General features: G+C 53.8%; 1 protein-coding gene and 1 non-coding gene across 4 annotated transcripts; both read right to left on the bottom strand.

Moving 5' to 3' along the window:
• Positions 1-1,595: 1,595 nt before the first annotated feature.
• TBC1D24 (TBC1 domain family member 24) lies at positions 1,596-24,097 on the bottom strand. Of its 3 annotated transcripts, XM_063099012.1 has the most exons (10): positions 24,005-24,097; positions 9,938-10,046; positions 7,859-8,940; positions 7,142-7,159; positions 6,509-6,667; positions 5,367-5,430; positions 4,905-5,000; positions 4,329-4,560; positions 3,918-4,087; positions 1,596-3,094 (listed from the first exon to the last, which is right to left on the bottom strand). In XM_063099012.1, the coding sequence occupies exons 3-9, from the start codon at positions 8,821-8,823 to the stop codon at positions 3,933-3,935; spliced, it is 1,689 nt and encodes a 562-aa protein (XP_062955082.1). In that variant the 5' UTR covers positions 8,824-8,940; positions 9,938-10,046; positions 24,005-24,097; the 3' UTR covers positions 1,596-3,094; positions 3,918-3,932. The 3 variants fall into 3 exon arrangements, with proteins under 3 accessions (XP_062955082.1, XP_062955081.1, XP_062955083.1); XM_063099011.1 differs by having other exon boundaries at positions 1,596-4,087; XM_063099013.1 differs by lacking the exon at positions 7,142-7,159 and having other exon boundaries at positions 1,596-4,087.
• Positions 18,918-18,991, bottom strand: TRNAT-GGU (transfer RNA threonine (anticodon GGU)). The gene has a single exon. It is a non-coding gene; the product is annotated as a tRNA-Thr (tRNA).
• Positions 24,098-24,419: the final 322 nt, after the last annotated feature.

Genomic DNA, 24,419 nt, shown 5'->3' with positions numbered 1-24,419 from the left:
CTGCACATCCACACATTTGCTTGCTACACATCAGTATGTTTTTTATTCCATTCATTCAGATGCTCCAAAATGTCAATCCACTAAACCGTTTCTCAAAGCCCGTAATCATCCTTCACAAGAACTAAAAGGTAAATTTATCCACACAGCTTTTCCTCTTCAGGGTTTAGCTCATCAGTTTTTGACCAAACATGTCCTCTGACAGTCAGTGTGCGTCAGCACTACACAAAGCAGAGGTCCGCTCCTGTTTCTTCACGTGAAGAGGGAACACGGGCTGGGCCCCTGGGATTGCGTCAGCTTCCCTATCACTGGGCAAGATCAGACCCACAGGCCCCCTATAGCCAGGAGCACCTCACTGTGGATAAAACGGCCTTCACTGGTGAAGCTGAGCAGCCAGGTAACACACCTGTGCATCCAGCAATCTGCAACAGAAGGCTTTGTTAGGTGGCGTGGTCCACGACAATGTGTCCACTGACCTTGCTTCCTTGGTGCCAAGCATAGCGATGACGAACTTCACAGTTTGGTAAAATGAGTGACTGCAAAAGCGTGAGGCATTCTGTCTGTAGCAATGAATCACACGACATTGTACCTAACTCCTCAAACACAATCTGATGATATAATGGTCATAAAAAAACCCTCTTTACATCAGATTATTTTTTAAAGTCAGACACCTTTCTTCCTAGTAGATGTTCTGGGGTGAGGAGCCTGTGCGGTTTACTCAGCACTCCTGCTTCCTTTGATAAGTTCTCCATGCAAACAAGACATTTAGGCCAAGGAAGAAAACTATCGAGAATGCAAATGAATCCAAATTTGAGATAATCGCTATCTTGCCTAACTAGCGTCAGAAAAATGTTTTTGACCAGTGTTAATTAGTCTTGTAAGTTTGATGACATTGTGGATTTAGTAAAAATGTGAGAAATATATATAAAACTAAATCTATTCCCGGACAGTGGAAAATTGAGACAATCTGAATAGGGTCTGTAGTTAACAACACTGCACCAATGTTAACTTTTTTTGCTTTGATATTAACATTAGCGGACTCTGTACCATCTCCACAACTTTTCTGCAAATCAAAAATTACTTCAAAATGAAAAGGTATGAAAACTAAACTATTAAATATAAAATACTTAAGGAGACTAAAGGCTTCATGGCTTTAGGAAATGCATAAGAGAAATTTAAAGTGTGTCTGAAGTCCTCAGAATGTTTTAAAACAAATTGCACTGAAAAACTGAAAAACTAAGCATGCAGCTTACAAAATGAATAAAATGAAATATTAATTTTAGTTTGATAATTAAAACTCTGAGAAATTCATAAAATACAAATGACTTACTCATAAATTATTTTTAAAAATTGATTTTCTGAAGCTCTAAAGGCATCTAGTGTGCTTTAACAAATTCACTTAGTTTTAACAAGCTGGTTTAAATTAGGTTCAATTTTTTGTTTTTAAGATAAACATTTAAGTGTTTCTAAAAAAAACACAAATAATTCATTATGCAATTCCACCAAATTTTGGCTAATATTTAACATCAAAAGCTAATAAATAATCAAGAAGAAACAATAGAGAACACTAAAATAAATTATGTTCTATTTGGGAACATCCAGTATCAGATAATAAGGGCAATGCTAAGAATAAAAAACAAAGATAATAATCAACACATACTCTCTAGGTTAGTAGGAAGGTTAGAAAAAAGAAGATATTAAATTTAAAGAAACTAAGTATTTTGAATGCTCTCACAAAGCAAAGAACTTCACTCATGATGTAGAGATCATGACTTAAGTAGCAACTGGCCTCCCCAGGAAGGCCCAGGTGGGGACCCCTCAGGGCAGTCACAAAGAACCTGCTGGATTTACCAGAAAAATAACTCCCCAGTTCAGGAAGTTTGCACAGGGAGCCCTCTACACAGTGCTGATGTTTCACTTCATTTCTTCCCAAAAAGCTGTTTTTAAAAGGCCTTCGCCATCCCAGTGATAAAGCATCAGTCAGCATGGTGGTGGGGGGCCTTCTGTACTGGATTTTGTGGCAGGCCCCAGGGAAGCCCCTGGAGGTCCCTCTGGCTGAAAAGACCAGACTTGGATGCCTGGAGTCAATGCAACGAGACCACGTTTAATGAACACCAAGTTTGGCAGTACCAGCAAAGGCAGTGCAAAGGCTGCAGTGGTCTGTGGGGAGTGAGCGGTCACACCCCTCCCAGCACCTCTTCCCTCGAGAGAGACTCATGCTGTCCCCCTGGGAGCCTCTCAACAGTCCTGTGAGGACAGCAGGGCAGGACTGGCCCCATTTCACAGTTGGGGAAACTGGGTTCCAGATGAGTTTATCGGCTTGCCCAAAGCCACGCAGTGTTCTTGGTCCTTCCTTCTGCACCACTGTGGCCCCCGCTCAGAGGTGAAATGAGCAGATGTGCGAGAGAGGATGAACCCCCCAGAACAAGTAAGCAACAGTGTGGAGATGGGTGGTGGCGTGGCACCTGGGGACAGCAAGGGTGCTGGCTGGAGCCAAGTGGGGACTAGGCTGGGGCCGACCCTAGCACCTGTGTCTGTGGCCCAGGCTTCCAAAGATGCAGCACAGACACATGGGTCTCTGCTTCTCCCCTCTTCCCTCCGTGGTGCCCAAACACTCAAGACCAGCTGAGGGAGGTCACGGAGTGGGGGCTGCTCCCTGCAGTGCTCAACAGCAAGCCTTTCCTTGGTAGCTACTGTGTGCCAGGCTGGTGCCAGGCTCAGGCAGGGCAGGGAGCTGTAAGGGAATAGGCTACAGCACACAGAACGCCATGACATGTGGCCAGCCACACTGCCATGAGAAGGACACAGAGTCGAGGAGGTGCTATGTGGGCAGGGACCCAGGGAGGGTGTAGCACCTGCCCCAGGAGCCCGGGTGTGCAGGGCTGGACTGAGACGAGCATGGCACACTGAGGGGTCTGGACGTGACCCTGGGCCCCAGGCTAGAGAAAAGAATGGCTGAGAAGCTCCTGTGGGTCCAGGCTTCTCCAGGCACACCCCTGGAAATGGAACTGGTTTGGGGGTTGGTCACAGAGGGCCCCTCCTGGGGCCACCTCTTCGGGTGTGGCCATGTGGCAAGGCCTGGCAGGAGCTTCAGGATCTGCAGAAACACAAGGACATGCGACATCCCCTCCAGCCCCGTCCCACTGGCCTTAGGCCCTCCCTGGGGGTCAGCATAAATCCTGCTCTCTCCCACCCTGCAGTGGAGCCTCAGAGTGGACCAAGCGAGCTCACTGTTGGCAAGGTGGCCACAGAAGGCCTGTGGGAGCAGGGAACTGGGTCAGCAGCAGGGCAGATGCCCCTGGGCGGGGAGTGGGGTGCTGCAGAGCAGTCCGAGGGGCGGCGGTCTCTTCTCAGTCTCCACACACAAACAGTGGCTAGTCACCAGCCAGGTGTGCAGGGCCCTTCTCAGGAGGACAAGATGCCATGCAGCACCAGCAGGGGGCACCACAGACCCATGCTTAGAGGCAGGTTCCTTCTGCCCTTCCAGTGCCCCCCCACCAGGGGCTAAGTCTCCCCGGAGGCAGCCCAGGGGCTGCAAGACGTAGCCCCCCATAGCTCCCACCCCCATGCCTGAGGACACAGGACACCTCCAGGGAAAGCGCCAGGGCCCTGGATCGGGGAGGAAGGAGCCTTCTATGGCTGCAGCGGGCAGTGCTGGGCAGGGCTGGGAGGGTACTGCATTAGCTCAGGTTCTGACTCAGAAGCAGGTGGGCTCAGGGGCTGGGCCTGACTCCAGGAGACACAGCAGTCAGTCCAAGCAGGGCCAGGCTTGGACAGGGGAGGCCGAGGTGCCCCTTTCTGTCCCACACCCCAGCTGCACCCCACCCCTGCCCGCCATGTTGGGGAGGTCTCATTCACTCCCAGCTCCCTGTGGCAGTGGCCAGCCTCCGCCCCACCACCCATGGCAGTGGCTCAGTCACCGTCCACGCAGGTAGTCACTGGGTGTCGGGGTCTTGGAAGCCCCAGGCCTCAATGGCAGCAATGAGGAAGTTCTCGGAGCAGAGTGGCTGGTTATTGAAGGTGTCGCAGTGGCCTGTGCGGCCCCGGTTCAGGTCCCCATCAATGTAGAGCGCCTGGCCTCCACCTCCCCCTGCAGGATGTACAAATCAGCAGCTGCCCCTGCACCCCAACACCCTGGGCATCTCTCCCAGGGCATCCCCTCCTGCTGCTCCACTGGAAGCCACAGGTCTCAGCTGTCCTTCCCCTGCCAGAGGCCTCTACGACCACAGTCTGACCTTCAACTCTCCAAAGCCCCCAGGCCTGGACCTTGCTTCCCAGCCCATTGCTTCCGCCCCTCATGCCAGGGTCTCCTCTGCCCTCGCAGGACCCACCAATGATGAGGCAGTCACTGCCTCCAGCCATGAACATGGACTCAGTCTTGGAGGGCAGGTTGAAGTGACGAGCAGCTAGGAACGGTGAGAGGCGGTCAGGGGGTTCTGAGGAGACCGAGTGGCTGAACAGGGAAGGGGTGATGGTGGCCTCCGAGGACATGAAGGATGTCGGCTTGGTCAGCTCCGGGTGCTTGATGACCACCCATTCATAGCGCTGCACCTCGGGCTGCAGCTGAGGGTGAAAGGTCACACGAGGAGCTGACCCATGCAGCCCCGCTGGCCCCTTCTGCCCCCCAGGCCATGGCCTATTTTCACCCCAAAAATCTTCCTCCAGAGCCTGCTGGGGGCGAGGCCCCAGCAACACAGGCAGGTAAGACCTGTCTGCTCTCATGGGCTCATGGTCTAATAGTGAAACCCAGAAGTAAGTGAGGAGATGACCCTGCAGGGTAACCGCCAAGACCACAACAAAAGAGGAAGCCACCTTTTGACTCCTGAGCCCCACCAAGGAGCATCAGTGCCAGTCGAGGAGGACTGTGGCTGCTGGGCCCACATAGGGCTGCACTCAGCCCCACTCACCCTGAACACGAAGCATTCTCCAGTCCCAAAGAAGCCCAGTTTGCCTCCAAACTTATTCCTCTCACTCCAGTCTGTTGACAAGTAAGCTCCACACACCTGGGGAGGAAGGCCTGTGATGAGTCTGCGCCTTCCAAATCCCAAGAGCATCCCCTTGCTCAGGCCTGCTGAGGGCTGTGTCATGGGCATGGATGGGGGTACAGCATGTCACGTGCCCACCACTTGTGGGCAGGAGCAGAGTTAGGGAGGGCAGAGTGAGGGGTGGGTGCACCCCTTTCCCGCCAGGGCTTGGGCGGCAATGAAGGTGGGTGGGTGATTGCTTCCAGGATATTTCCATGGCCCTCGAGCATGGGAACGAGCTCCACATGCAGGCCATACCCGCACTGATTCTGGCATCACCCAGGGAGCCAGACTCCCCAGAGCTCATGAAAGGCGGGACCCTGGCTCCCTCAGGTCTCTCCTCACCTCCTTCTGCGTGGTCTTGATGAGCAGGAGGGTGGGCTCGTGTCCTTCACACTGGAAGTAAAACCTAGAGGCAGAGAGAGCACATGTGCAAGCCCCAACAGCAGCAGCCGCCTGCACACCCTCCCCTGCTGCCTCTCACCAGCCTCGCAGACCCTCAACCCAGGCCAGGTGGTGGTGGAGAGGCCTAGGAACGGGCTTTCTTCCCAGAGACCAGACACAGTGGCCGAGACCCTGACCACGCCCTCACCCAAGCACTTTTCTTCCCTGGCCCTCCTCAGCTGTCCCGGGACCCTGGTACGACTCAGGAGAGAAGCCTTGCACCAGACGGCCCCCAATAGGCTGGTGAGTGCCAGATGTTACAGGGAAGCAAAAACCAGAGGAACAAGTCCCCACTGTCAGAGAGCTCAGCATGTCCTAGGAGCTTGCCGTGGGGAGCCGGGCTACATGGGAAGCCCGAGGCTGCCAACGTGGCACCCAGAGCTTGGCTGGTGCCCCTGGCAGGGGTGGGAGTGGGTAGGTGAAGCAGCTCTAGTTATGCCAGAACGCTTGCAGGGCTGCAGACAGTGCCCAGGTGGGGGCTGGGCCAGCTCCGCCTGCATCACTGCTGCTGGGTCACCAGCTGTCTGAGGCTCAAGGGAGCTGCGCCTGGCGGAGCCGCCTCAGGAAGCAGGGTGCCCTGGGGGGCCCCCTGCCAGAATGCAGGGGATGGCTGGTCAAGAGTCATCTGGCTGGGGCCAGCACAGATACAACCCCATGTGGGGCCAGGCTGTGTGGCCACATGGTAGAGGGAAGGGAGTGAGCGAAGCCAGTCCCTGTCGCCCCCATAGGGTTCCCCTAATAATTCTGAAAGCTCCTGAGGTGGGAAGTCTGTCTCTTGAAAGTCTTCGTGATGCCTACACAGGGCCCCCAGCTGTGGCATGCACAGCAAAGACCCCCAGAGTCTGGGTGGCCTGGGAATGACAGAAGCCCAGAAAAGGGGCTCCTGATTTGGGCCCCACAGGAAGAGGCGGGGCCTTGCCAGGGGCCCAGGTTCCAAGGCCCATATCCAGCCATGACTGTGACCTCTTGGAAGTGGCGAGCAGGACACAAACTCCAGAGCTCCCCCAGCCCCTCCAGCACCATGCAGCCTCCCGCAGCACTACCTGGTCAGGCTGTACCCATGCTGTCCCGAGGAGAAGAGCAGGAGGGGCTGACAGAGGGCGAACCGCTCAGGGACCCAGGACCAGATGTCTCTCATCTCCTTCACACTGACAATCTCTGAGCAGAAGTTCTCGGCGTGGACAGCCAAGTGCACGAACTGCCTGGGGAGAGCAGGGAAAGGTCAGAGTCTTCGGGGACCAGGGCCCTGACCACTCCCCACCCTGAGGTGTGCCCCAGAGCCTCTCTTTGGAACCAAGCCTGGAGGGAACTTCTCACCTATCCAGCCAGGTTTAGATCCTGGTTCTAGACACTGACAGAAGGAACAGGGTGGAGCTATCCCCAGGAGCCATGCCTCCCACACCATTACAGAGGAGAGAGCACTCAGCCTTGGGAGCACAAAAGCAGCTTTTCTCTAAAATATTAGGACAGAAATCAAGTCAGCTCTGGCAAGACAGGGCTTCAGGGCCAGCCAAGCACAGGCAGGCAGACAGACAGACAGACGTCAGTGAGGCACAGGCAGCACTGCTGAAGCCAGGCCATGAGAGCCAGCAGGCTCTGGGAAGCAGCAAGCAGCCGGCCACAGACAGCCAGGCAGAAAGACAGGTGCCAGGTGTGAGACATGGTTTCAGACCTACCTTTTAGAAAGCGAAACACTGAAAAACAGGAGGAAGCAACAGACATGGAGAAGAAAAACAAAACAGACAAGGAAAGGTTAGTAGTGAGGAGGAATCCCCAGTTGTGCTTTCCTTGGCCCAGGAGACAGAGGACTCGGTACCAATAGGCCACGCCTAGGTAGGGCACAATCACAGCCACAGGACACCACAACCCTTCCCAACCCTGCTCTCCAGGGGCTGCACTCAGGGCAGGAAGGCTGTTTCCGGCAGCTATGACCACAACCAGCCCTGGAGCCTGGAGCTAGAGGAAGGCGCAGGGGCTACTCTGCAGTGCCCTGGGAGGCGAGCCTGGCCCTGCCGGGCCTTCTGACCCATGCTTGGTGTCTAGCTTCCATCTCAGCTGTGGGTCTCAGTCCCTGAGGATGGAACCTGATGACTCTGGCCCATGGCTATAACCAGGAAGGCCTTTCCTGCTTTCCAGTGTCTTTCTACTTTTTTTTTTTTTTTTTGCAGCTGGTCAGTACAAGGATCTGAATTCTTGACCCAAACACTGCGCTCTAACCAACTGAGCTATCCGGCCAGCCTCTAGTGTCTTTCTACCCACACATGGACAGTGGATGTCTAGACAGATGGCCAGAGGCAGACCAAGAGGCTGACAAATCCCCAGGATGCATGCCCCCAGAGATGCCCACTTTTACGCAAGCCACACACTGCTTACCAGGGCCCCTGCCTGCCTACCTCTTCTGCTTGACAGTGATGCCCTTCTGCAGCAGAGCTTTCTCATTGGCCATCTGCAGGAGCTGGATCTCCTTGCGGGAGAAGAGGCGGATGGCGAATGCTTTCTCTAGCAGCTTCTCGGGGGATACCGTCTTGGCGATGTCCTTGACAAACATGCGGATGTCCTGCCTCACATTGTCTGACTCAAGGGGCTGCCCTGCCCTCACCTTGTGGAAGAACTTGAGGATTGCCAGAGCCACACGGTATAATACCTTGTAACCTTCCACCAGGAAGACATCGAAGACGCGGGAGAAGTAGTTGAGGGGAAGTTCCCCAAACAGCCAGCGCTGCCAGTCTGAGTACACCTGCAGGACGTCCTCCGACACGGCCACCATCAGCTTGTGGGCTGCCTGGCAGTACTTGTTGACCAGGTCCCCGAAGGTCATGCAGGAAGACTCGAAGGCCAGGAAGCTCTGGTCGATCAGCTTCTTGCTGGGGTCATTGCAGGCCAGGATGCGGCAGGCCTTCTCGAAGCACTCAGCCTCGTCAATGCTGTAGTGCAGCAGCAGGGCCACCACAGCTGGCAGGGCAGGGCAGAAGGAGATGTCGGGGAATTGGTTGGCAATGCACAGGAGGACCTTGCGCACAGCGCCCTCGCCCCGGGCATTCAGGCAGTAGCTGGGCACCTGCGTGCTGTCCACAAACTCGGGCAAGGGCAGGCTGCCGCCGCTGTGCTTGCCCACAACCTTGCCCACAATGTCACTGTACACGCTGGCATCGGGTGTGACAGTGCGGCAGGGGATGTCCCGGATCAGGCGTTGGTACACCTTTCCCCGCAGGGTGTAGCTATGAGCCCAGTGGCCCTGGCGGGCCAGCTGCTTCAACTCCTGCAGCTCCATGCAGCTCAGCTCCTTTGGCCCCAGGTCCTGAATAGCAGCGTCCATCTTCTCTCTGTCTACAAAGCAGTTGTATCCTGGGGAGTCCATCGTGCCCCGTATGCCCAGGAGGAGGGCCCCAGGCTGCTAGGAGGGGAGCAAAGAGCAGCTAAATCCTGCAGCCTCCTCTCCACTGGTTTGCTGCTAACCTGTATATCATCCCGCACCCTGTAAAAAAACATGTTTAGTACACGTGTTTGATGGTTCACATTTTAAAGGACAACATTTTTATTTTAATCTTTCTATTAAGTATTAGAGAAGGGCTTCTGTTTAAGATAAGCTGACTGTTCTAAGAAGTCATTATGAACTCTGGAGCTGATGAAGTTCCTGTAATGGCCACACAGGTTCTGAGTAACGAGAGGCGAGAGACAGAAATCCCCAAAGGGCTTCAAGAGCCTGGGCCTGCTGAAGACTCTCTGCTGGGCAGGGGAGGGGTCCACCCCAGGCTCCCAAACGCCACCCTGCAGCCTAGGGACCTTTTGACAAGGAGCCGCCAGTCACAAAGGTCCCATTGATCAAATTGGTGGCTGCAGCCCTTTAACCAGCTGTGTTTCATGAGGAAAACACATGCCTACTCTGTCCCACTGTGCCTGGATTGAAATTCTGAAGCTAGCTCTTAACTTTCTAACATTGCCAGCTTGAAAGTGAAGTTTCAGGCAGGAAACTCCAGAGAGCGGCACTGGTGGGGAGCAAACGTGGTTAAAGAGGGAGAGTTGAGAAATAAACAGAGGTGTCGCAGCTTCAACATTAGACACTCCTGGGTCCAAAGGAGCCAGAAGTATTGGGATTTGTTGTTGTCTCTCCATGATGGGCAACTTTTGAGACGCAAGCAGGCATATAAAAATGGGTAAGATGTGCTGCAACCCTAGGTAACAGGCTGCTGCACACAGGTAGCAAGACGTAAGTCTGCTGCTTTGGATATGCAATTTCACATCTGCCTTTGCCAAAGGCTACTGTCCTGGGCACAAAAGTGCATAATATTCACCCACACATCAGACTAACCTTTCCTTTTTTTTTTTTTTTTTTTTTGTCTTTTTCGTGACTGGCACTCAGCCAGTGAGCGCACCGGCCATCCCTATGTAGGATCCGAACCCGCGGCGGGAGCGTCGCTGCGCTCCCAGCGCCGCACTCTCCCGAGTGCGCCACAGACTCGGCCCAGACTAACCTTTCCGCCTGGAGAGGTTCAAATATCCAGAGACAAACCAGTATCAGCTTCAGTGAGTTCTGGTAATTGATCAGACCATTCCAGTTTCTCTTACATCTAGAACATTCATCTAAAAATAGAAAAATCAAATACTACTTTAAAAAACTGAGTGAAAAGTAAGGAATTATAATGTAAAACCTACATGTGTGAGACAGTGTCTTGAGAAAACACCTTGAGTGGGCTGGCAGGTTAGCTCACGATGCTGATAATACCAAAATCCAGGGTTTAGATCCCCATAACAGCCAGCCACCAAAATAAAGAAGAGAAAGCATCTTGGTACTGTGCTTTATTCTGCGGGGTAAAATAAACATGTCGTAATTTACCATTTTAGCCATTTTTAAGTGCACAATTCAGTGGCATTAAGTACATTCGCACTACTATACAACCATCCCCACCATCGCTAAAACTTTTCCATCTTCTCAAACTGAAACTCTTTGCCCCCATTAAACACTAGTCCCCCATTTCCCCCGCCCCTGACAAAACCATGCTACTTTCTGTTTCTATGAATGTGACGATCCCAGGCACCTTATATAAGTGGAATCAGACAGTATATGTCCTTTTGTGACTGGATTTTTTCACTTAACATAATGCCTTCAAGTGTCAGACTTTCATTCCTTTTTTGGGGGGCGGAGGGGTGGCTGGCCAGTATAAGAATTTCCGTGGCTACTGTGAATAAAGCTGCTATGGGTGTACAAGTATCTGAACCCCTGCTTTCAATTCTTTTGGGTACATACCCATTGAAACTGTTTTTACAGGGTCTTCCCCATAGAAAACATTAATTAAAACAAGGTTTTTTGACAAAAACATTAAAATCATACTAAATTGATTTTAATATGTCCCGCTAAAAAAGCCTTGCACACTGCAGGACCAGGCGTGCTGCTAGGGCTGGTACCTTCCTCCTCAGAAGGAACTCTAAGGCAGGTGACTGGTTTGCTTTGTCCTGGAAGGGAAAGCAGTGAGGGTTCCCTCTTCCTTGGTTCTCAAGGCCAGTTCGCATCCCGCAGCCAGGACAAGGCCATACTGCACAATCTTCCACGTGTATGTTATCTACAGTGTTTTAAATCCTACATTCTAGTCTCTGAGCCCAGTAAGCTAAGGAGTGACCCCAGGTCCATCCTGTCTAGCCCATCCAGCTCCTTCTCAGGGCAATAAACATGTTTACAAACAGAACAGGAACCGGGCAGAACTCAACTGGCTGCAGATTCAGGTTGAATATTAAACTGGAAACTCCAAAAGTGATTATTGCACCTTGCAAAGTTCATTCAGGGAGAAGCAGACCCAGAGTTGTGTTTGCTGCAGCAAGTGGTCCAGGGACACGCTGGATTCAGAGGGACACCCGAGGCAAGGACATGTGTAGAAGACCCTGAAGGAACCCCCTGGGATAGCATGATGTTTCTGGGGCTGAGCAAACAAGGCTTGTAATGATTTCCTTAAAACATCTGTAGAAACCAGGTCCAAGTTGGTTCCTTAGGTTTGAAAAAAATTTTTTTTTTTTTGGTTTTGGCAGCTGGCTGTAAAACGATTTTTTATTACACAATTGATATGTATATAAATGCATAATCACAAAAAAGTAAAATATCAAATCATATTGTAAAAATTTAGAGTTCTGTTTATTTTATTCCTTCTAATCTCACTCCCCCTTCTATCTAAAGATAATTACCATTAACATTTTGTTGTGTACCCTTCAAAACCTCCTTTTGCATTGACACACACACATTTACAACTGAGTTAAGATGTTTTAAACTGGTCATTGGGATGGGGAAGTAAGGGAGGGCAGAAACTGATCAAAAACAAGAAAGAATGGGCATGAGCCTCCTTGGGTTTTTTACAGCGGCAGGACTCTCTGTTAGTCCACCTGTTGTTTGCTGCTGCCAGACAACATTATAAGCCACACCTGTTCCCACGCAGCAAACACACCTTCCTCTGTTTTCCACAGTCCCCCAGCTCCTGTCAGAGGTGCCATGCGTAGAGACAGAGGCCACCTCCTTGTCCTGCCCAGACAGTCAGGGAGAGTGAAGGGAGGCAGGAGCTAGCATGGGAAACAACCCAGATTTGAAGTCAGACAGGCCTGGGCTCAAAGGCCAGCTTTGCCACTTGTTTTCTTGAACCTTGGACAAGCCACACATCTTCCCCAAACTGCAGCTGCCTTGTCTGTAAAATGGAACAATAAATCATACCCACCTCCTCACAGGTTATCAGTCCCCAAGCAACACCTATGGGCTAAGCTCTTACTCTGGGCTCACTGGATGGCAAGCAGGTGACCTCAGGGTGACATACCACAAACAGTACATCCCTCTCTCTGCCCCCTGCAGCCAGGGCAGACAGCCAGCCTGTCAGCCACACAGGAGCCAGGAGGGCCTGCACAGGTGCCTCCAGTTGTAGACGGTTCTCTTGGTAAACTATTTTCCCCTGGCCTCAGGAGACGAGGGAGGGAATAATTTTTCATCACAAACACTGCACACACCTAAAGCCCCCCACCTCAAGTTCACTGCAGAGGAAGGGGGGTGGGGGCAGAGCTAGTTCTCCAAGACAGCAACTCCAGGTCTTCCCCAGGTGCCTATAGCTCCCTGACTCTAAAATGTGGGGAAGCACTCTGTGTCTTTTGTCCTCAGCTTTGGGCCTAGCCTGCAATTCCAGGAAAATAGGAAAAGTTCCACTCGACACCCTGTTAGACACAAGAATTACAGACAGTGATAACTTCAGATGGTGGGGACTCCACACAGCACAGCATGTCTATTGAGGGTCCTCAGGGCAGACCTCTCCCAAAAGATGACATGTGAGCCAAACCGATGGGAAGCAAGCGCCAGCAAAGAGCTGAGACACGGAGAAGAGCAAGTGCAAAGGCTCCAAGGCAGGAGCAGGCCTGCCGTGTTCCAGAGAAAGGCCAGATCGCAGGGGTGGCCAGAGCACAGGGAGCTGCAGACAGACCCGCAGGGGCTGGATCATGCACGGGAGGAGTTTGGGTTTTATTCTAAGGCCTGTGGGAAGCCGGGAAGGGATGTGATCCAACTTATGCTTTTGTTGCGAGGATTAACCAAGATTGTTTACAGAAAGCACTCTGTAGCTCAGACATCCTGAAGGCATTCTCATCCTTATTGCTCCTCAGGGTCCTGGGCCTGGCACAAGGCAGATGTTCAGGAACTCCTGGGAAGTGATGGTCCAGGTGGGTCAATGCCCAGGCCAGTCCCAGGGTGGAAGGAAGTGGACATGGGAGAAGGAACAGGCCTCACTGCAGACAGTGCAGGAAGGAGATTCCCAGGAACAGGCAGCTGGCACCCCCTGCTCAAGGAGACCCCACCCTCACCCCATCCTCAGGGTCATGGAACACAAGCCCCACAGCTGCTGGCTGCCCGCAATTCAGCTTCCCATTCCATCTCATTTAATCCCGAGGACGGCCCATTGGTGCAGGTGCTTGCTCCACTTTATAGACAAGGAAACTGGGATCCAGAGAGTACCAGAGGGTCGAGGCACAGGGAGGGCCAACCATGGTCTGTTGAACTCCAAAGTACACCTGAAGACCCGCTAGTGCACTGGACCCTCTTCCATGCATCACCATTCCCCTTCAAGGCACAGGCCACCTGACCTCAGCCCAACCCCAGTTCCATCCTCAGCAAGTTCAGGACTGGCTTCTCCATGCCAAGCCCTGTCCCAAAACACTGCTTCAGGGCCTGCTGAGTCACGAGACCTCTGCAGTCCTCACCTCTTAAGTGGGGCACAGCTGCATTTGAAAACAAACTCTCTTTCATGTGACAAAAACATAACCACATATTTAGTTTTGGTGATTACATTTTAAAACCTGCCAACACTGGGCAATGAGCCTCCCTTCCTGGCCCCCTTACCTGGTCCCCAAGTCACAGGACAGAAGGAGCCAGTGCACAATCACGGCTCCCCTGGCTCTAAACTTTCACTCATTCAACCACCCTCTATTGAGCAGCCTGTTCTGCGTCAGGTCTGGGACTGAGGTTAAGACAGAGTAAAAGACCACTCTAGAGTGCAATGACCACAGCACTCACCGAGTGCTGGGGCAGCGTGGACCCTGCACACATGCTGCAGGTGGGGCAATGGTCCCCAGGTCTAGAGGGATGGGGTTGGTCTGGTGTAGGGATGGGGTTGGTCTGGTGTAGGGGTGGGGATGTACACCCACGGAAGGAAAGGCACAGAGGCAAGAATGGGCAATGGCAAGTTGGGGACCTCGGGCAGGCAGTGCTGAGGGGCAGCGGGTGGGATGAGAGGCAGGCATCCCACATGAGGGGCAGGAAAAGAGTCTAAGCAAAAGTGATGCAATCAGATCTGCATTTAGAAAAATCCCTCTGGTGGCTGTGGAGAAGGAAGGACTGGTGTGGAAGAGCCAGGGAGAAAGGCGAGCAGAGTCCAGATGGGGTATGGGGGGGCGGGGAGGACTTAGATGAATCAGGGAGGGTGGGAAGGTGGGGTGAACCCAAAAGGCTGCTTAGCAGTGGATTCCACCAGAGCGGCCTGACAGTGGGGACAGAGACTAAGCCACCCAAGGACTCTGGGTGCAGAGGGGCAAGCCCTGAACAGAGAATTCCGGCCCATACAGGTCCATTTTGGAGCTTCGAGTGCCAGCATCCATGTAAATGCTTCTCAGGCAATGCCACAGCAGCTCAGGTTGCAGGTAGAGCCCTGTTGGCCCCACAGTGCTGCATTTCCCAGGCAAGGCCCACCGCACCCGGAGGGGGCCACATACGTACCCAAGGGCTATCCAAGGGCTGACGGTGGCCCCACAAGGCAAGAGGCAACCCTATCCACAGGGAAGTCGGCATTCGGTAGGACTCCGTTCTGAAGAGCCGGGCGCAGGTGTGACCAGCACACCCACCCTGTCCACAGGAACCGCTCCCAGTCCCAGCAACACACTAATGGGGTGGGGCCCAGGCACTGCCTGGCTGGGCCTTAGTCACTGGGCTACAGAAAAGGGCACGGGCATCGGCGGCTGTTGTCTGAGCTCTTCCTCCCCAGTCAGAGCAACCCCTGTATCCGGTTCCCAGGAGGGGACTGGGAATGAAGAGTGGGGAGGATCTGTGGTGGAGGCTCCAGCCCTGAGCTTGCGGGGAGCCTCAATGCCCAGCCAATGGGTGACAACAAGAAACAGAAAGGAGGGGCAGCAAGGCACTCTGGCCCAAGGACTTTCACAAGATGGAGACATGCATGCTCCTCACAGGCAGCTCTCCTAATGGAATTCAAACATTCTCATGTCTATGGAGGCCCCTCGACCCTGCTAAATGCTCTGGGCATGAGAGAGAAATAGGCCACGGGTCCCAGGGAGGTGGCAGCTACAGAAAAGCTAAGGACACACAGCACAGCCAACCAATCCCTCCACATCTACTTGGCACTGACACACAACTGCCGAGCCAGGGCAGGCTACACAGGTGACTCAGTCCCATTCTAGCCCCAGGGTGTGCGAGTCTAGGGAGGAGGGAAGACACAATTACCACTTGACGTGTTTGCTGTCCAATAAAGAGATGCCCAGGGTGCCAGGGACACCCTGGGCCAGGCGAGGGAACAGTGGTGGAGGGTGTGTTTGTGCAGCTGAGAGTGCGGCTCAGCCTGTGGGGCATCTGGGTGGTGGCACCTGGTGGGCAGGCAGGACAGAGTGTGGAAGGGCATCTGGGCTGGAGACTCACAGAGGGTAGGTGCTAGGAGAAAAGGTGAGGGAGGCGAGGGGTGGGAGACCAGCCAGGCGGAGGAGGAAGAATGAAAAGGCTGGGGGAACACACTGGACAGCTAGAGGATGGGGCCTGGGTGCTGAGGGGATCAACTGCAGGTGAGGAGGACGCCTCCTCCCGTCACAGGAACCTTCCTCTCAAGTCCAGGTCAAGTCTGATTTCCTCATGAGGGGCCCAGTCCTCCCACCCACCCACTGGGGAGAGGCCAGGGAAACACTTAATCCGTCCCCCAAGAATCCACTAGATGCCTCAGAGACACAAACAACTTCAGGACACTGTTGAGAATCCTGGGCAGAGGCTCAGTGTGTAGACGCAAATCCCCATCCCAGACCCAGGCCCTGGAACCCAGCACAGGGTGGGCCTTGATGGGAGGGGCCACCGGACTCATCTGTCCACCCAGCAATATCCATTATTTTTTTCTTGGCGGCTGGCCAGTACAGGGATTGAACCCTGGACCCCAGTGTTATTGGCACCACACACTAACCTACTGAGCTAACCAGCCAGCCCACATATCTTTTCTTTCCGGAACCTTCTTTTGAGTGCCTACCAGGTCCCTGGCACTGAGCTAGGTACAGCAAATACAGAAATAAGACACCTGGCAGTACAGTTGGAAAACAGATTTGCAGACACATGAAAAGGTAGAGAGATAACAGACAGTGATGATCACACCACATCCTGGGGTGCTGGTGGAGGTTCCAGAAGCCCTTCTTGGAAGTGATGACATGATGCTGGGGTTTGGAGGGCAAATGGAAGTGGGGGCAGGATTTCCAGGTGCAGGACCAGCACACACAACAGCAGGGAAATATAAGACCTGCCGTGTTCAGGTGACTACGAGCAGCTAACTCCCCTGGGAGCATCTCTAAAGCAGGGTTGAGAGAGCCAAATCACAAAGGTCTTCGCCCCAGACTACTGGGGTGAAGAAACATGATCAAGCCTTTATTCCAGAAAGCTGTGTCTGGTGACAGCCTGGAGGGTGGATGCAGAGGCAGGAGCTGTCAGAAACACTCAGTCAAGGGGACAACAAGGTGGGAATGGTGGGAGGGGGAATCTGAGGGGTAGGCTGGCTAGCTGGTGTCCACTGCACGTGGGGTGGGGGCCCACCCTGCCCAGGATGCCGCCCCCCTCCCTCTCTGGCTCATGGCCTTCCTCTCTGTGCTGCCATCACTTGACGGCCAAAGAGGCAGCCCTGGCTCAAAGCTCCCTGGCTTCCCATCTTCACCTCTTATCCACACCCTGGTCATACCAGGAAGCCACTCCATCCAAGGTCACATGTTCATGATCTCTCCCTTTTGTGACCCCTGTCATAGAGCTCCTCACTGCCCTACTCCCACCCGGGGCTGTGACCGCCTCTCCCCTCCTCTGCCAGCCCCCCCCTTGGCATTCCCCCCCCTGGCTGGCTCAGCCTAGGTGAGTCACACTGACACCTGGGAAAACCACTCTAGGAAGCCAGCCTGAGGCATGCTTCTCTGCACCTGCACGTGAGCTACAGAGGGGGGAAAAATCCTGCCACCCTGCTCACCTGGCCCTCGGTGCCACCTGACAGGCCTCCTATTTCCAGGGCACTGGCTCACAGCTTCCCCCTCCCACTCATCCCCAAGAAAGGGGGGTGTCAGGAGGGAGCTTCCCCTCCTACCCGGCCAGCATCCCGCCACCGCAACAGGCATGGATCTGAGGACCCTGACACCCCATATCTTCAGTGCTCCCTCTCTGCTGTTACAGGCCCCAAACAGAGCAAACCAGAGAACTGAGGCTCCGCTCCAGCTCTGCCTCTCCTCCCTTTCTCCTCCTCTGGAGTCAAGCTGCTGTCAAGATGGGCTGCAGCCGGCTCCCACCCAACCCTCCCACCATCGCGCCTTCAAGGCCTGGCTGCCAAATCTAACGGACACCTTTGGGCCCTTATCTCACTTGCCTCCCTGAAGCACAACACACACTCCCTCAGCCACCTCTGCTTGGTCTCCTTACCTCTCCAGCTGCCAATTCACCTGTCCCTCCACCTGTCTCTTCACATTGTCTTTGCAGGAGTCTACCCTCTTCTCAGCCTAAAATCTTCTTGTTAGATCAAGTCCTGTACCTCCAACAGGTGCTTCCCAGGTGTCTCCTGAACGTCTCATGACACTCACACTCCACGTGACTCCAAAGCAACTCAGCTCTGACCCCAGGGCTGCACCCAGCCACTACTCTCTTCTCTTTCCAGGAAAGGAAATTCTTTCCTGGTCTCCTGCCCTTCACAATCCAGCCCCTCCCTCCTCCTCCAATGGCAGCTTCAGAAGCCCTGACCACACAGTGCCAACTGCAGTCCCCACACTACACTCAGGAATGTCACTGTCAGGGAGGAGAGGCAGGAGACAGCTGTCCCCTCATCCCCTTTCTCCTCTCCAGTGACCCCTTCCTCTGCAGGTCCTTCCTCGACCTCCCAGGCAGGGTTGAGCCCTCACGGAGCCCCACACCTCCTTATCCAAATCTGTTTTTACCCTGGCACACTGTTGTGAGCTGCTTATACATTCAGCTCTCCTCCTAGACTGTGACTCCTGCACTCAAGAGTCTCACACTATGGCTGGTACCCTGGGAAGGAGGAAACAAGAGAAGGAAACAGCAGAGACTCACAAAAATTGCAAACCACTTGGGCCCATGATGATCATTTAATTTCGAAGGCCAAATAACAACAGGGAACATTAGCCAACTTGTACTGGGCATGTGACCTTCCTGGCAGGCATCTTTACATGACAGGAAGGTGAGGTGTGCTTGGCCTCAGCCCTGAAGCAGAGCATGGGAATTTTTTCAAATATTAGTGGTGATTGGCATTCCACAATGACTACCAAGGGGCTGGTTACCAGGGAACTTGATAGTGGGCCTTTTGCTGGTGTCACACAATGGAAGGCACGTGCCAGGTACAACAGGGGTGTAACCATTAATGAAGTGTTAGTCACAGCATCCCGGGCCAGCTGGCCAGCCCGCCTGCCTACCGCTGATTGGAAGTTCAAATGTAGGTCATAACAGTGGCACCAGAGCCTACCACATGGGATCCTGAGCAGGGCGGTCTGAGTCTCAACCCTGGCTAGCCACTCAAAACAGTTCATTGTGTCCCTTCCTTAGGCACAAGGCCTTTCCACCAGGCTGATCTGGGGCTCTACTAATTCAGGATCTTTATCTCCTGAGCTCAAAGAGTCCTCCCAATAGCCGGTCTGGGAAAACACCCCTCAGGGCACAGAATGAGAACTCAGCAGTCAGCAGCACTAGATTTTTTTTCTTTTGGCAGCTGGCCAATACAGGGATCTGAACCTGTGACCTTGGTGTTACCAGCACCACACTCTCCCAAGTGAGCTAACCAGCCAGCCCAGCACTAGAATTTTGACTGGTCTGAGTTCCAAGCAAGTTGCCTGTGACAAATGTGCCTTGAAAGGCCAGACACATAGCAGGTTCCCCTCAAGTATCTTCAGACCTAACAAGAGAGCCAGCCAGGATGGAGTCCTGCAGGCTTAATCATTTTAACAGGCATTCAAGACACGCTTCCTGAATGCCAGTTCTCCATGGGCCCTGGCTCAGGACAGGTGTTCTGACCACGCCAATTCAAGGTGCAGGGGCTAAGACAGGAAAGCACAGCGTATCTGGGCCCCCAGCCCATGACGAAAGATGGCTCAGGGAAGGCTTCCTGGAGCCAGTGCCTGCCTCAGCTGGGTCTTGAAGGGCAAGGAGGCCTTAACACTAGGGAGTGGCAGATAGCATGGGCAGAGGATAGGGCCACCTAGACCAGAGCCCATTCAGAGTCTGGGAGCATTCAGCTCAGTGAGAGCACAGGCCAGTGAGCATGTCTCAGGGCTCAGATTAAGAGATAGTTCTATAGTACAGCCTTATGAGCTCCAAGAAGCCAAAGGGCCTCAGACAGAGGCCTGGGATTCACCAGACTGCCGAGAAAGGTGCCTCTGTGTACTGGGAGTGGGGAGGGGACAGCCCAGGAAGAAAGGGAAGGACACCAGAGCAGGAGGAGTTAAGTCTACACCTCGAACCTTCTAAAGGCCCACAGGTCTACCAAGACATGAAGGCTAGAAGGACCCGTGCTGGGAAAGGAATCATGGAAGATAATTAGAGAATGAAGGCAAAACGACTCAGGAAAGGCTGAAGGGACAGAGCAGACGGGAGTATTTGGCAGGACCCAAGTAAGGAGTTACATCAAGAACACTACCCAGTCAACCTGGGGGCTTTTATTGGTAACAGAATCGCCTATTGATAAATAATCTGAGTGTGTGTGACATCCAGTTAAAATTGTATAACAATCATGGCCGGCCCATGGTTCACTCGGGAGAGAGAGTGCGGCGCTGGTAGCACCGAGGCCACAGGTTCGGATCCTATATAGGGATGGCTGATGCACTCACTGGCTGAGCGTGGTGCAGACAACACTGTGCTGAGGGTTGCAATCCCCTTACCAGTCCAAAAAAAAAAAAAAACCACCAAGTCAAGGGTTAAGATCCTCTAACCAGTCATTTTTAAAATGAAAAGAAAAAGAAAATTATGTAACAATCAGGTAGGCACACAGTTTCAGATTATGGGCAACAGTCCAAGTCCTCAGCAGTGTGTTCTCAATCGCTTGTAAAAGAAGAGCACACACCAGGTAGGATGGGGGAGACCATCAACGCTTACACACAATCCCTGACTGAGATCTCTGAGGCCGAGCAGCCACAGCCCCTACATGAGCAGGTGCTATCAAAAACCAAGTTAACAGCTCACAAACTTATCCACAGGATTGGCCAGCCGTGTGGGAACCATGAGCCAGCTGTGGGCAGATAGGGGTTCCTTTTGCAATATCAGCCTTTCCCCACCCTCACCCATGCAGCCCAAGTGTGGGAGGAAGACTGTGGAGGGGCACCACACATTTGACCTCTGTAACCTCAGTAGATTCCTGCTGCTCTAATGCTAACATACCACATGGAAAGTGGGGTCCTGGAAGAACAGTGCAGGACCCTGAGAATTCTGAAACTTTGGATCTCTGGGGCTGGGGAGGCTTTGTTCCAGAGTTCTAATTGTAAGAATCCTCTCAGAGGACCGACCATTTGAGATGAGTGACACCCAATCTGGAGGTTTCCCAACAGGCAAATTGAGAAATGAAGGTCCCTAAGAGGACACTGGAACCAAGTGAGTTTACACCTTTAGTATCTTACATTCCACCCTTTACTCTAATAAGCAAACTGAGTCTGAGATAGAAATTGAATCCCACTACTTTGACCCCATCCTCCCAAAAGACAATGGGTCTAACTGGCCTTGTGTTACTTTTTTTTGAGTCTGGCCGGTACCAGGATTCAGACCCCTGACCTTGGGTTATAAGGTGCACTCTAACCGAGTTAACTCACCAGACCATATTACCTTATTTACTTTGTTTTAAGGACATAATATTAGGAGTCTGCAGGGTTCAGTCTTCTCTTTCTCACTCTATCCACTCTCCTGGAAAGATCCAACCCACTCCCCAGCTTGAACCCAGCACAGGAGCGAGTCCCCGAAACATGCTCTAGCCCAGCATGTGCTCCTTGGCTCCAGACCAACCTGTATCTACCCACTGCTTGGGTGTCTTACCAGCTCCCAAGCCAGCACTCCAAGTCAAAAGTCATGACCCTTCCCAAGTCTGCGCCCTTCCCACACACTATGTGTGGGGCATGGCACTACCAGCTGCCAGACACCCAAATCGTGAACTGTTCCCAAAAGTCCTTCATCCTGGCAGCCACTTATCTCAGTCTTGCTCTCCTTCTGGCCTTACGTCTCTCAACCAGTCCCAGCCTCATTGCAGCCTTCAGCCTCTCCTGGTCACCGTGGCCCACTTGTCCTGGGAAGGCATGAATCTGATCAGGTCACTCTCAAACCCAAGATCCCTTGGTGGCTTCCCACCACTCTCAGGGTGAGAAAATTCAAATTCTTGGGCCTGGTACTCCAGGCCTTCCCCAGTGTGCTGCCAGCCTAGCTCCCTACCTCATCTCCCTCTCTCCACTCGAGCCACCTGTGGCTACCCACTGCCCTCTCCCAACAGCTGGCAGACCAGAACTAGGTCCTTGTTACTTCACACATGCTGTCCCTTTGCCCAGAAGGTTCTTTCCCTCACTTTGTCATGCCACTCCTGATCAATCTCCACAATGAAGCTCAAGTCCTTCTCAGAGCCCCAGCCCCAGCACAGTCCAGCCAGATGCCATGCATTTGTGCCATAGTGAGCTCTGTCCACCTCATCCATCCCTTCACTGTACTGGAAGCTCCTTGAGGGCAGAGACCAAGTCATACTCAACACTGTATCCGCAGAATTTAGCATAGTCCCTCCCCACACAAGCATGAATTCAATAAACTCATGTTCAAAAAATAGAGAAATCACTGAATAATGAATTCAAGTTGGTTCTCAGTAAAAAACCCGAGGTTTTGTTTCTTTGATATTATCTCCATTTGGAAGGTGATGTTTGAAACAGCTGCTGAAGTTGCTGCTTCGAAACAGCCACTGAAATGGCTTCTTTCTTCCATTTAGAGTTGTCATAACAGAAAAGGTATGCTCAAACAGGTAAAACATTGAACAGGGTAAATGTTAAGTGCTTTTTTACAACCTGCTTCATCATCCTTAAACCAGAAACCATCTAAAGGCAAACACTTAAATATGTCTTCTGAGGTTGGCTCAATCTGTAATGAGAACTAGGAGCAACACCGCATGCCCAAGGTCACTCGAACCTGCTGGACAGTCGTGGCAGGTGTGGTCAGCAAGAGCTAGCAAGGTCTACCTGCAGGTGAACTTGCAGATCCCAGGGGTGAATTCTATTAGTGTTCTGAAAACCCTGCCTAGATCACTAGATTATTTCTGTACCCCCAGAAGGTCGCTCTTAATCTATTTGAAAGCCACTGCACTAATTCACATCCATTGTTCTGACAACAGTGCCTTGATCCATGTCAACAACATTTTTTTTTTTTTTCGTGACCGGCACTCAACCAGTGAGTGCACCAGTCATTCCTATATAGGATCCGAACCCGCGGCGGGAGCGTCGCCGCGCTCCTAGCGCAGCACGCTACCGAGTGCGCCACGGGCTCGGCCCCCATGTCAACAACATTTAGACAGAATCTCCAGCCCACCCCATGCCGGACAATCGGGAAGCAAAGATGAATGCGATGTGGTTCCAGCCCTGTTCACAAGAGAAACAGGCTTCTAAACAGCACGCGCTACCCAATAAGCACTTCATGCAAGGTTTTATCTGAGTGCTGAGGAGATTAGATGCGGATCAACCAGAATAAAAGAAAGCGCATGCACAGGTCGCACCACCAGCTGGGAAAGAAACCTTTGTGAGGTTTCTTGATCTTTTCTTATCTGGGTTGGTTTCTTCCAGCCTGTGTCCCTTAAAATGAAAAAACCTGTCCACCTGTCTTCAATATCACTGAGCAAACATTTACAGGTCTCTACTATGTGCTGGGGATAGAAAGCAAAAATGGAGCCTTCGCCCTCAGGTGGAGAAAATGGCAACACGTGCTAAATAATGCTATGGGTCCTTCTCCAAATTGTCTGGAAGTCGCCTGCTGACCTCCCAGACAAACATACAGCGAAATAAGGAAAATCCCCTTCCAGCACTCCTACCGGTCCTGGAAAGGCAGACAGACTGGGGAAAGAGCAACAGCAGCATGGCAACCACAGTCGGTAACGTGTCAGTCAGCCGTACCTCTACACAAACAGAGGGTTCTCAGACCACCTCTAGACTTTAGCGTCAGCCCAGCCAGTGGTAATCCAGGAGGCCCACAGCTCCTGTTTCCGTACTGAGCACGACCACGAAGAAAACCCGTGGCCAGGCCGCCGCGGCCCCCGCCCCGTGCAGCCCATTCCCAGGCGGGGGGAGCGGTCTACCCTCCGGCTGCGCTTCCTCGAGGCTGGGGGGCACGGCCTGGAGGGGAGCTGCACTCGGCACGGCGGCCACGGCGCGAGCGCCGCTGGACAGGGCTGAGGCTAGCGACTGCCCGGGGGCCGCGGGTCTTCTCGGGCAGAACGTATCCGAATATCTGGTGCAACCGTGGCCAGATCCACAAGAGGATTTCCTACCCGCAGGGACGGAAAACGCCCCGAGGAGAGAGAGACAGAGACAGCCGCTTCCGACAACGCCTCGTCCCAGCCCAGGGGTCAGGCTGCGCGGCCCCCACGCCGCGCCCCCGCCGGCAGCCAGGCCGCCGCAGCTGCGCCGTGTCCGGAGCCCCCGCCCTGCGCGCGGCCGGGACCCCCGCCCCTCCCCCAGCACGACCCCGCCGGCGATCCCGCTGCGGTGACAGCGGCCCGGGTCGGAGACCCCGCGGCCCCCGCGGCCGGCGGTCACACCCACGCCCGCCATCAGCCGCCCGCCACCCGCGCACCCACCTCCGGGCGCCGCTTTCTCCTCAGCTCGCCGGGCGACGGCGGCCGGCCCTTCTGCGCACGCGCGCATGAGGCCCCGCCCCCGAGCGCGCGCCGCCACCGCCCACTCCGAGCGCCTGCGGGTCTCGGCGCAGCTGGTTCTGGGCATGCGCGCTGACGCCCGGCGGTGGAGGCGGAGGCGGGAGCATGCGCCGGCGGAGGACCGGTCCTTGTGCGTAGTGGCGGGGGTTCGCGTGCGGCCCCCCGGGGGCGAACCAAGGTGGGCGGGGGTCTGCGCGTCCCCCACCGAGAGCAGGGCCGCGCGCATCGGGAGTCCGGAAGGCTGCCCGCCGGAGTCGCCCGGCTGGGACACGCGTGGACCTCAGACCGGGCGTCCGCGACGTCCGGTCCCGAGCCAGCGGCGAAGGGGCGTAGGGGG

The sequence above is a fragment of the Cynocephalus volans genome, chromosome 6, assembly GCF_027409185.1.
Source record: "Cynocephalus volans isolate mCynVol1 chromosome 6, mCynVol1.pri, whole genome shotgun sequence".
NCBI lineage: Eukaryota > Metazoa > Chordata > Mammalia > Dermoptera > Cynocephalidae > Cynocephalus > Cynocephalus volans.
The sequence above is the reverse complement of the archived record's forward strand: the minus strand, read 5'-3'. Positions and strand labels throughout refer to the sequence as shown.

What these genes read in the sequence shown, in the direction of transcription:
- TBC1D24 (XM_063099011.1), bottom strand. Translation starts at nt 8,823, where the DNA reads ATGGACTCCCCAGGATACAACTGCTTTGTAGACAGAGAGAAGATGGAC. An exon ending in CATGGGTACAGCCTGACCAG is followed by an intron (nt 5,431 to 6,508) that starts GTAGTGCTGCGG and finishes CTCTGCCTCTAG; the next exon opens with GTTTTACTTCCAGTGTGAAG. An exon ending in GAGAATGCTTCGTGTTCAGG is followed by an intron (nt 4,561 to 4,904) that starts GTGAGTGGGGCT and finishes TTTCACCCTCAG; the next exon opens with CTGCAGCCCGAGGTGCAGCG.